Raw genomic sequence first — 12,126 nt, 5'->3', positions numbered from 1 at the left:
TGATATAGGATAACATTTATTCATAAATGATCATTCATTACATTGAGCAGTATAAAATTACATTTACATTAAGTTTGCAAATAATTGTGCAATGAACAGGAAGACATTGTTGAGATGAAACTGCATCTTAACAGGTTTGGCAGCAGTTCAAGAACTCGTTGTGCTCTGCCGTTTGTTGTCTAACTCACACTAACATCAGGTGGAGTGAGTCACCAAGCACCATACAATTAATACATTTGCATTCGTTTGTGTCGACAGCCCGTTGAGGGTTTGTGCTTGACTGTGTTTACTTTGCGATTGTGATGGAAGCCTCGGTGGTCTGGGTGGTCTCCTCATCCGAATCGCTCTCCTGGCTTTCTGTGCTCTGTGAGGAGTCTTCATCGCTGTCTGCAGCTCCAGGCGTGGCTGTGGTATCCTCGCTGCTCGGGCTGCTATCTGACTCCTCTTCATTTTCCTCCTGGCTGGCACTGGCACTTGCGCTGTCAGCGGGAGCGTCACCAGCACTCGCCCCCTCGCTGTCTGACTCTTGGTTCCCGGCGGGAACGATCTCTTGGCTTCCCAGAGCAACCTGGCGGTCGCTTGGCTCCATGTTTTCCACCTCTGGGGTGCTGGTGTCCTCCTCCTCCAGAGGAGTATCATGCACCTGTAGAGCCTGAGAAACAGAAGCGATTCTCATTTTGTTATGTTATTCAGTTGTTAATTTGAGGTACCATTCATGTCTGTTGCATAAATGGTAGGGTTACACAACAAAGATTAATACTTATTAACATTACTTGTCAAAGCAAAAACCAAAATCAAAAATGAAAGTCCTTTTTTTATGGAATATTGCAGTATTTATTATAAAGGCTTTATGCGTTCACATAATTAAAAAAAAAAAAAATCAGGTGCCTCATAATCTTCACAATAGGGAGGAAAAGACTATCACAACTTCAGTTTCATGCCACCTTTAATCAGTGTTGGGGAGGCTACTTTAAAAGTGTAACAAGCTAGTCATGATTTAAAGTAGATAAACTACAGTTTAAGCTAAAGCTTTGAAAAGTAGCTATTTGTTGCAGCACTATATCCTGGAGTCGTGAAATGAAGTTTGTCACTGGAAAAGCAACACTATTATGAAAATAACTGAATTACTGGCACGGTATTGAAACATACATAGGCCTAAGTTAGTAGCATCGCTACTTTTAGTCGGTCACCCCGAACGCTGCCCCTAATTACCAAGTATCATCTGATAGCATGTTTCTCCCACAGTACTTTCTTGTAAGTGTTCTTATCATTTGTTCTGTTGCAAATACATGTATATTTTCCTTTTCTGTTACTTGTCTACCCTGCGTATGGGCACATTTTACAAACATAAAGTAACCTTTCTATTTACCTTGTACAGTTTAATCTCTTTCTCCACATCATTGATGCTCTGATCATCATAAGCAGACGTCTTCTTGCTCACAAATGTCAAACCGCCCAACTTTTCATTGCTGTAGGACTTGTATGGAGAAGGTAGTTTTTCAAAGTTGTTTGCGTCCACATAGACGATGGTTTTTTTGTAGTCGCTAGGGTAGCCCATGCTGTCTCCTCGGCCTGTGTTGATGATGGGGTCCAGTGAGGGCTCTACTGTGGATGGGACTGCGGTGGTCTCAGTTTCTCCAGATTCACTTTCACTGGAATCAGTCCCCTAAACGGACAGTATATGTTAATGGACAATATCATTTAATTGACAATATAAAATTCTGTAGCTTTACTGCTAGCATGGTGGTAACTTTTTTTTTCTTTTTGGGTCATGCTGGGAAGAAATTTCATTGTTCCAAAATCCTGCTTCTCATAGTTGTGTTGTCACGTCTGTTACATTCCCACAGCGGTTTTGCAGGACAATTGCTTGGTAAATGGAAACTTAAGTAGTTAAATATATTGTCAGCCCTTTCCTGTGTATTTTAGTTATTATCAAAGGGTGGGTTGGGACCCAAACATGGGTCTCAGGTCTGGTCTGGAAAATGCTAAATGCACATAATAAAATGCAACTAGCCAAATAACCATGCGTAATCAGTCACGATAGTAAAATAAATGAGGGAGGAGAAACTTCATGTATCTTTTATTGCTGACATCAACATCTGTGAGTCAACCATGCTACTTGAAAAAAGACAATATTATTTTGGATTTTAAGGATGTTTTTTGTTTACTTTTCTATGATTAACACTTTTGATACTGTGTTTGCCTTTACATTTGTGAATTTGGCACACACATTTATCCAAAGCAACTCACAATGCATTTAAGGCATACATTTTATCAGCTGTTTCTTTCTCTGGGAATTGAACCTGTCTGAGCTACAGGAAGGTCACCACTTGATAAATTTTTTCTAGGTTTAGTCCATTGTTTAGAAACTGGCCACACTGGTTCTACAGTACATGACAGAAAATGTAAGTATTTTAGCATAATCAGAGTGACTCACATTCTCCTCTTTGTTCTCATCTGTTTCAGATTCCTCATCTGCCTCCTGCAAATGAAAGAAACAGTATTGAGACTCGCAGCAGGGTCACTTACAGTGCGTCTAGACCAACAGAATGGTATTTTTAGAGCCTGCTGTCTTTTATTGGCTATTGTGGGAGTGCAGTGACGTGTGATGTGGTCAGAGGATGAGTCTTCATTTACCTCAGTGTCATCTGCACTGTCTGTGCTTTCATTAGAATCTGCTGGTGTGGTCTGAAACACAACCAAATGCCTTGGCATAAATAAAACAATACAGTATTTCTCATTTCATCAGTTACCACCTCCTTGAATTTAATTAGCTCAAAGGTGCTTGTTTATAATAGTACTTTGACATTAAAGTAATAGTTCACCCAAATTACTATAGTCACCCATCATTTATTCACCCTTACAAACCTGTGTGACTTTCTTTCTTTAGTGGATCATTTCTAATTATGTATTAGTCCATGCATTGACAATGCAATAGCACCATAAAAGCATTAAAAGTGGTCCAAACGTCTAAATTTCAAGTGTTATGAAGTCATACAATATTGATTTTGTGAGGAACAGTGAGCTGTTAACCACTACAACTTCAGACCATTTTTTTATGTATTGAGTCAACCGACTTTTTAAAAAGATCTGATTTAAAAGAGTAAATTGGTTATTTTTTGTAGGTTTCTTGTCATATTTCAACTTGACAGCCCCAGTCCTCATTTTATTGAAAAAAGTGGCCAAAATATTACTCAAAATTTCCCCTTTTGTGTTCCAGAAAGGAAAGAAATGGCACAAGGGTGAATAAATAACAGAATTTTAGGCATTAACTATTCTCTTATAGACAAAATTAGAGTCCTTTTAGAGGCTAGAGGACGGGTTTTACCTGTGTAGGTTCTGCCTCAAACATATTAGCAGCAGCTTTTTGGAGAATAGGAGGTGGCTGTATGGACAGATATTTAGTTAAAATAGCAGTGTAGTTTTCTGCACATTATTCATTTCAACACCGTGTTCATTTTGTCCATTTCAAATAAGATACTTGCCCGTTGAACAGCAACAAGTTCTTCTGAGCTCTCTGAACTGCTAGCTGAGCGCTTGACCTGAGAAAAATATGTGCATATACACATTAGAAGACAAAAATGGTAGCCAAGTTTTCACAGTTAAAATAATGGTTAATATGAACTTACAGGTAGGCAGAAGACTGTGGCAATGAGGAGCGTTAAAACGATAAGAGTCTTCATTTTTGTGCAAAATACTCTTAAAAGGGAGGAAAGCAAAGAGATGCACAGTTAAAAAGAACATCAATTTTGACCTTATAAATGTACATATGTTAGAAAAGCCATTAAAAAGTTACGCCAACTAACGCACGGTAATAAGAAATCTATTACAGAGAGGATTGCCTGTGCTCAACTGCCTCAAGAGTGGGTAATTTTGGTATTTACGCATTTACTGCAAGGCAAACCAACCCGGAAGGAAGCATGCCTTTTAAGGCACTCAGAAACATGTTGGTAAATGCCAAAGAATGCCTACTTCCTGCAAGTCCTCACCATGAAACATCTCTCGTTTGTTTTCAGCTACAACTACATTGCATAAAGTATAAGTTGAGGAAACGTGTGTTTAGCGATACCTATAATGATCTCCTCTGGTGTATAATTCCAGAAGTTATATGTAGACTATGTAGTAGCCGCAATCCCAAGAAATAGCACGCCTCTGGCTCCAGACTTAGTTTCTCATTAGAAACTTCGTTGCTGTGAGCCAAGGCCTAAAATTTGTGGCGTCAAAAGAAAATGTGAAGTGCAGAACAGAACACTAAGTGTTGAAGCGTTTTGTTGAGGCTGCCGGCAGAAGTAATGGTGGCAACTGTCAGTCAGCCAGTATTATTATTCTTTTGTATGGAACTTTAATTTAGTGGTTGTGTCGCTGGAATAAATCAGTCAGTTGACAAATTAGTAAGGCCTTTATGTGCCATAGCCGCAACTTCCTCTTTCGTCTGACAAGTTCATGTTAATCATCTCTGCCTATAATAAACTGTGGTTGGAATCATTAAAAGTCTTCATAACTTCAGTCTTGTACTTACATTGAGGCTGAACAAGAACAGATTTTCTGAACTTTGATGCTTATTTTGCAAGAACTGCATTTGCTGTATGAATTAATTCATGATTTAAGGTTAAAATAGACTGTTGCTACAGTACATGATCGCAAACTGTTATTCACATGCTGTAAATACAGATAAATGCATGACGAACCTAAAAAATGGCAAGACTACAAGCAAGTAAATACATTCCACATGAGTACTCGGGCTTCTTCCAACATCTGCGTATTGAAACCTTTGATGACAATTGGTTTTAACCTCAACATCCTAAAACATAAACATAAATTAATTGTTTAATTGTGACTTACCTCTTTCTCTTTGCGAAATTTGAAGTTCTTTGACTGAGGTCCTGTTTATCAGATGAGATCTTGCTATGTTTTGATGCTGGTGAGAGATGGCTGCTGGTTGGCTTTTAAACCCTGTTCCCTCTGGAAACAGCCAATGGCTGTGAAGCTTGTGATGTCATGAGGTTTACCACTGCTGTCCCACCTTTTTTGCTCCCACTCTTCCTGTGGTTTATATGGCCAGGCAATGCAAACATTCATAGCCAGGCATGACAAGCAGAAAAAAATAATACATATCCTGTGTTGTTCTTAGGATCCTTGATAAAATGTTGTCATGCTTATTATTATTCACATATTATGCATATACCATGGAAAGACTCTATGTCCACTTTAATTGTTATTGTATAATAAAACAGGGCAAATAAATATTTAATGGCTTCAATTAAGGGGGTTGAATGCCTCTGGCTATAAAGCAGAATGAAGTGTTAAGTGTGTAATCAGTTCAAACTTAAGTAGGGAACAGTGTGTCACAGAAAATCACAAAAGGACCAGTTTAATATATTAAAAGTTTATATTTAGTAGTGTTTGCTAGGTACTATTACTATTGATTTTGCTCAAGGTTAGGGATTCGAATTTCCGCTATGAACATGAATGATTCCTCAAATTGTGTGGCTTGTTGAGGGAAAGTGTGGATTTTAGAGAGAGACAGTTTTGGGGGATGGTAGTTGAGGTGCAGGTCTACAAATAAATCTCTTCTTACAAATTTCAGTAGTAACTAATATATGATAAAATAGGTTCTAGGTTTAACATAATAGTTCATCACATTGATATTTAGGTGAGATTTATATATACTGCACAAATGTTTTTCACATAAAAAGGTAGAAAAACAATTTACAGTTTATTTTGAGTAGGGTGATGGTGTGTCATACTAAAATCACATGAATTTCCCATCAGTTTGTATCATTCCTATGATTCACAGTCTGTTTGTGGCAATGAAGTCAGATGCTCAGAATTTGCAGTCAACAGTATTGTACTTTCTTTCGTGTTATTCTGTGCATTTACAGCATAGATAGTGTTTGACTATATTGTATGAGGGGGATCAGGAGACCAGACAATTTTACATTCCCTTACCTCTACTATATAATTATTGACTACTAACAAGCAGCATATGAACATATATAAGCACCTGAAAGTGATAGTTAGTGTTCATGATTGATGATTTGCTAAGATATTGTGAGGTCTACCCCAGGGCAGCAATTAAAGAGACTGAATATCAGTGCTAATTCTACCAACTTATGTAAGTGAAGACAAAAAAAAAAAAAGTCAAAGGGACTTTAAAGGTGCAAGCAAATGGGGAAACAAAGTACATCAGACATACTAATCTTAGGTTGTCATCTAGAAATATCATCTTGAGAATGTGTTAAGACATGCAGCACTGAACTGCCATTCATATAAGAAATTAAATGTTTTTCATTTTTTCACTCAGGCTAATGTTGTAAGGGGAAAGAAGTCTATAGTTTGTGTCTGGATTTTTTTATGTTAAAATAAGCATCTTGCTGTTATGCATGGCAGCCAAACTGCCTGTGGCTCACTGATGGATTACCAAAAAAACTCAGAGACACCACTACAACACCACAAAATTATAGAAACTTTCCCAATTCTGTTAGAAATAATCACACGGACTGGTGTGTTTTCACACCATATAGCTTACATGTTTCCAAATGTAAATATCAGTCAAATTTAATGACTGAGAAGGTAATTCACTGGGTTAAATGTTTGCCCAACGTGAAAGGTCAGATAGAAGAGCATTGCAGGATTTTCCATCAAGAAATGACAGTAGTCTAGATTTGAAGATCAGATTTTCATCAAACTCTTCTTCCAAGGCCATACCTGGATGCCATTATCGATGTTGTGATGAATTGCTGAGCTGGGTGGGAAGGCAAGGAGATCTGTCTTCACTCGATTGAGTAGAGGTGGTGTGGCCATGTGGCCACTATGCAATCCTCTGGCTGGAATAAGATGTTGAGATGCTTATAGTCTGTGTAGCAGAGGTAGGAAAATTCATGTGCTGGATGAGAGGTCCTAGTCATGTTGTGTACATTGAGAAAAGGAGGGGCCAGGTATAAATCCCTGAGTTACCCCGGGATTACCCCGTTGACTGCAGTGATTTAGACACCTCTACCCTCCACGAAACCTTGACAGATCTATCTGTGAGGTGAGACTAAAAACAGCCACGTGCTGTGATAACAATTGTAGAGATGGCAGACATGATGTTGAAAGTGTCGAAAATTTCAAACAAGTCCAGCAGAATGAGAACGTATGAACTGGAAGGAGTTCTCGCCAAACACAAAGTGGTCTCCACTGAATTTTTCTTTTTGAAGCTGAAGAGTGATTGAACTCTGTCATGTGTTTTTTTTTTATTATTATTATTATTATTAGGTAATGTTTTGTGTGTACATTTTCTTAAACAGTTTTGAATTTGCATGTTTGACACCTAAATTTGCATGAAGGTAAACTCAACTAAACTTTGTTGAATCCCAAACAATCACTGGTATGAGTGTAAATGTCCAGTAACAGGATCATGGCTAACATTAGAAAATATGTTTAGTATTACAACTCCCTGCTTTAACTGATGAAGCAATCACAGACACAAGACTCGAAGAATTGTGACTGTCCGATGACATTTCAATCAATGTTAAGTCTGTGTGTGGTGATCTTCTCTCCACAATGTCTGTTTCATGCAGGGATGGACTTTATGAACTCAGTGAAGCATGCACCAGGACTGCATTCTAATCAACTAGTCTTTGCTTCTGTGCTGTGGTTTGGTGGCTTTGGAAATTAAGTTAAAAAAAAAAAAGCCACATGGCTTCAATTCAGCCCTGATCCACAACATTAGTTTATGAAGTTGATGTCACCCTTTACAAGACTTAGACCAATGAAGTTCCAAGTCATGTGCCATTAAATATGCCCCAAACCATTAATCTTTGAGGTTAGTTTGTTTGGAAATATTCTGTAGGAACACATTACCTATATGGATTATACATACCCAACCATGCTTTTAAAGGACCGTTGAATTAAACTATCAGCTTCTGAATTGTTAAAACTATATTAGGCCATTAATATCAGATGTGGTCTAGATTGCACTGTTTTACAACTGGGGAATAACATGATCAAGACCTACAAACCATTGAGACACTTTTATGGTTATGGAAATGGAAAATCCGCATAAGCCAGTCAATAAGGGAAAATGAAAATGTATGTAATATAGTGATTGGCTATACAGTGTCAGAAAATGTACAGTATATCCATATGTGAAAGTCAAAAAAAAAAAATTGGCAGCATGTGTTAACCACTAAGCAAGCATGTAGGTTTAAGTGGTAGGTTCATAACCCCAAATGTTCAGCAGGCATGTCAAATGCATGCTCGGCTTCTTAAAATTCCGTCTGGATCAATTTAGGTATGAAACATTTTGGGAATTCTTGGGAAGATTGGAAGAAGGTGATGTGAAAACACAAACAGGAAGTTATACAACGCCTTTCTGAAACTGCAGGATATACTATGGAGGAGCCTACTGATTTAAAATTTGCCTGAAACTGAACCACATACACTTGGTACATCCAAAAACTATAGCGTTGTCATCCATAGTCTGGAAACAGAACCTAATGTGTGTAAACATACAAAGCTTTGAAAGAACCTTTCTGTTTGTTCTGTATGTTATGTAATGTTATACGGGGCATGGAAAAGGGTAAAAGACTTTATGCACTTGCTTTTCCCACTTTAGATGCAGTTTGAACATAAAAAAACACAAATGTTTTTACTGTCTAGATCCAACAGTAACACAATAAGAATCATAAAATTAATGTTGTGGAAACCTCTTAAAACAAAGAATTTCTTCCATCAACAAAACAATTTTGCTCTGTTTGACGAAAAACTGGGGAAGGCAGAACAACAACGATGGTAGGTTATGGTGGGAATTTTTTTTTTTTTTTTTTTTTTGTCCTTTTAACTTTTAGATTGAACATTTGAGAGAATCTACAGTACACTGTAAAAACAAAATTCTTAGTCTTAGTGATTACTGTCATTTTTTTGTTGTTGTTTACTTATTCTAACTACTTAGAACTTTTCAGGAACAAAATTAGCTACAAATAATGTTCATGTTCATTAATATTTTAGTTGTTGACACTTTATCTTATCTAAAGACTAATCTTAATTTACATAGGTAATTGATCCAAATATAGTTTGGAGTTTGAGTCATTGCAAGTTTAGTTCATATTTTAAGTTATTTACTTAAAGTGTCACTATGGAGGATCATTTACTTAAAAAGGTATGAAATTCTACACTTGAGATTGTTCATGTTCAAATTCATATTCTTGCCTTATCCCGATTCACTATAGTATTATATTTATATTTTGAGCTGTCGGGTCACATTTTGTGGGAAAATACTGTACCAGGCTACTGCATTTGTTCTTGTGTGTTTTACATCATGTCCAGAAATAAAGAAAAGAAAGTCTGGCTCGTGTGTGGCTTGTAGCTACAATAAATAATGTAAACTCTGAAATAGTGTGCAACAGTTGAATCCCAGAAATAAAAATGCCATTCATTTTCTCCATAGGGAAATTGATTTTTACCAACAACTCATAAACCTTTATAGACAGACCTACTGTGAGCTACAAAGTTGTTATTGATGGTTTATTGATGTCTGCATTTTTTTAAATCATTTTGTTCATCTGCAGAATTCTTGGTGAAACACTACATTACCCATGATTCTGAAAAGAAATCTCCACAAATCAGAAAATCCTAACAAGCAAATTGCAGCAAAAGAACAGTCTCCCTATGCGTTTAAACTACTGAAATATTTGTATCTATGCATATTTTAAAATAAATTGTTTCTATAAATCAACATTTTAAAGGCACATTATGTAAGATTTTTATATTAAAATATCCAAAAACCACTTGCACAGTGTTATATATTTCATTCATCTGTGTACTTATATTATCCTAAATGTTTCCAAGAATTTGCAAATTCAGAGAAATTCACAATTTTAAATAGTGCCCGTCCCTCCCTTGTCGCCTGTCAATGATGTAAAATCTGCGTTAACCCTGGTTTCCTTGTACTGCATAGTAACCATGGCAACAGACGCAGACAGCTGGTAACGTCTAGCGGCATGGGTTGTTCTTTCGTTCAAACATTATGGACCATGGCAAGCAAACTTTGGGACAAAAGGAGAAATAAAATGAGGATCAATATCAACGTGGCCAATATCAATATCAACACTTCCTTCCAGGGCAGGAACTATAAGGGCTATGCATGGATCGCGGGATTCCATTAGTGTCATTTTCAGCCTCACTTTGGACCATTTGTAAGCTTCAGCAATAAAAAAAGCTGACATTCGTTTTGAAGAGCAAAAATTAAGGTATCATTATATAAACTTATATCTAATGTTAATGTTTTACATTTGACACATGATAGCTCCACACTATGCTCAAAGTGATGTCAAATGACACGTCTCGCTGAAGTCAGGGATGATCGATCTGCCATGAATTCACAGGTCGGATGTCCGACTTCAAGTGGTATTCCAGACATTATTTCCAAGTAGGAGGTGGAAAAAATACAAATTCTGAGTTTCTTCTCCTGCATCCTATTCTTCTGCAAAATGGCAGAATGGCAGCACAGCTGAAAGATTTGTTTGAGCTGCGCCCTCTACTGTACAAGTGTAAATTTGCATTTCCTTCAGTCTGAGGCTCAGTTTTGGTGTAAAAGGACCTTTACATTTGCCAAAAATTTTACTTTTTTTTTTTGTTATTAAAAAACAAGCAAGCAAGCCCAGAAAATGTAACACAAAAGTAATGTAACACATTACTTTCCATGAGAAAGTAGCCAAGTAACGCAATTAGTTACTTTTTTAGGGAGTAACTCAATATTGTAACACACTACTTTTAAAAGTAACTTTCCCCAACACTGCATCTTGCGCTGTACGCATACCATAACATTAAAAAACAAAGTATACTTGGGCTTAAGTACACAGTCTTGTACGATTTTCAAATACATTTTGGCTTCAAATCAAAGTTTGTACTGTTGTAATTCATCTCCTCACTGATTGGTTTGGTTCATGGCTTATAACTCTTTAAAAATTACTTTTTAAAATCCCCTATGGGGAAAATGAAAGAGAAAAAAATATTGCACTGTTGCAGCGATTACAACCATAGTGATTCCTCAATTCATCTGTGAAAACAAGAAGTGCCAAAAAGAGCCACTCTGCAAGGAACATGCAATTTTTTTGGTCAAAGTTCCATAGTGCAGCTTTAAGTAGATGAATTCAACAGAAATAACACTATATTTATTCATTTTCATTAAATGCAAACAACCGCAGAATATTTTATAATTAATGTCTGAACTTATATTTTTCAGTGTTTCATTGGAATATGCAATATTAAATATGGAAATGATCAGTATGATCCATTCTCTAAACAATCTGCAAACATACTGTATTTTTACACTATCATTGCAAAGTCAGTTGTTTCTGTAGTACTACTGCAATTTGAGAGCCGCAATTTTTGAAACCAAATCATTTACAGTAAATCGTTGTGTTTTGGTCAGAAAGACGTGACATGGCACATGTCTTTCATGAAGTCTTTGTTTTTTATCATCCCACATGTCTCTACCCAGGTTGTATGTGCTCGGATGTTATACAGTCTGCTGTATTTTGATTTCCACCCCCATTTTCCACCATGACTAGAGAACTATACTTCCTGTTTCAATGAACTGTGCTGACTTTTTCAAAAGCAACTGAGGATCCACATGTTAGTGCTTTGTTTGACTGCAACAAATCTAAACAATCACAAGTTCAGAGACAGAACACAAAAATTTTAGCAATAATACGTATGGACAATTTATTCACATTTAGAAACTGGAAGAATGAAGAGCACTGTTGAACTTATTAAGTTTCTGGCAGTTAGTAATAGTGTATCGCCTACGCAGTCTGTACCATTTCATACCCAGGATGGAAATAGTCTATAATAGAAGGTACATTTCCTGTCTGGCATGATTGTTTTGGAATGGTGTCTCAAAAAGTTGCTCAAGTGCTTAGTTCATAATTAGACTCTGTGACTAACCATGAATAAGATGTTGTAAGGGAGTCATTTTTGGCAGCCCAACACACCTCTTTTGAAGCAATTCATCTTTCTTAAAAAGTACCTAAATTGTCTAATTGTCTTCTGATGTAATGGAAAACATAATATTATGTAATGGATGTGCAATAAGAAGCACATGTTCTAAATGCTGAAAAAAATCATAATCATGGTCAACTG

General features: G+C 36.7%; 1 protein-coding gene across 1 annotated transcript; it reads right to left on the bottom strand.

The window, feature by feature from the left end:
• On the bottom strand, window positions 1-4,933 carry spp1 (secreted phosphoprotein 1). The gene is made up of 8 exons (XM_048175066.1): window positions 4,843-4,933; window positions 3,630-3,699; window positions 3,486-3,542; window positions 3,329-3,385; window positions 2,638-2,688; window positions 2,438-2,482; window positions 1,370-1,666; window positions 1-652 (listed from the first exon to the last, which is right to left on the bottom strand). The coding sequence occupies exons 2-8, from the start codon at window positions 3,681-3,683 to the stop codon at window positions 287-289; spliced, it is 927 nt and encodes a 308-aa protein (XP_048031023.1). The 5' UTR covers window positions 3,684-3,699; window positions 4,843-4,933; the 3' UTR covers window positions 1-286.
• Window positions 4,934-12,126: the final 7,193 nt, after the last annotated feature.

Source organism: Megalobrama amblycephala, linkage group LG2 (assembly GCF_018812025.1).
Source record: "Megalobrama amblycephala isolate DHTTF-2021 linkage group LG2, ASM1881202v1, whole genome shotgun sequence".
Lineage (NCBI taxonomy): Eukaryota > Metazoa > Chordata > Actinopteri > Cypriniformes > Xenocyprididae > Megalobrama > Megalobrama amblycephala.
Note: the sequence above shows the minus strand (reverse complement) of the source record. Positions and strands in the feature narration are given on the sequence as shown.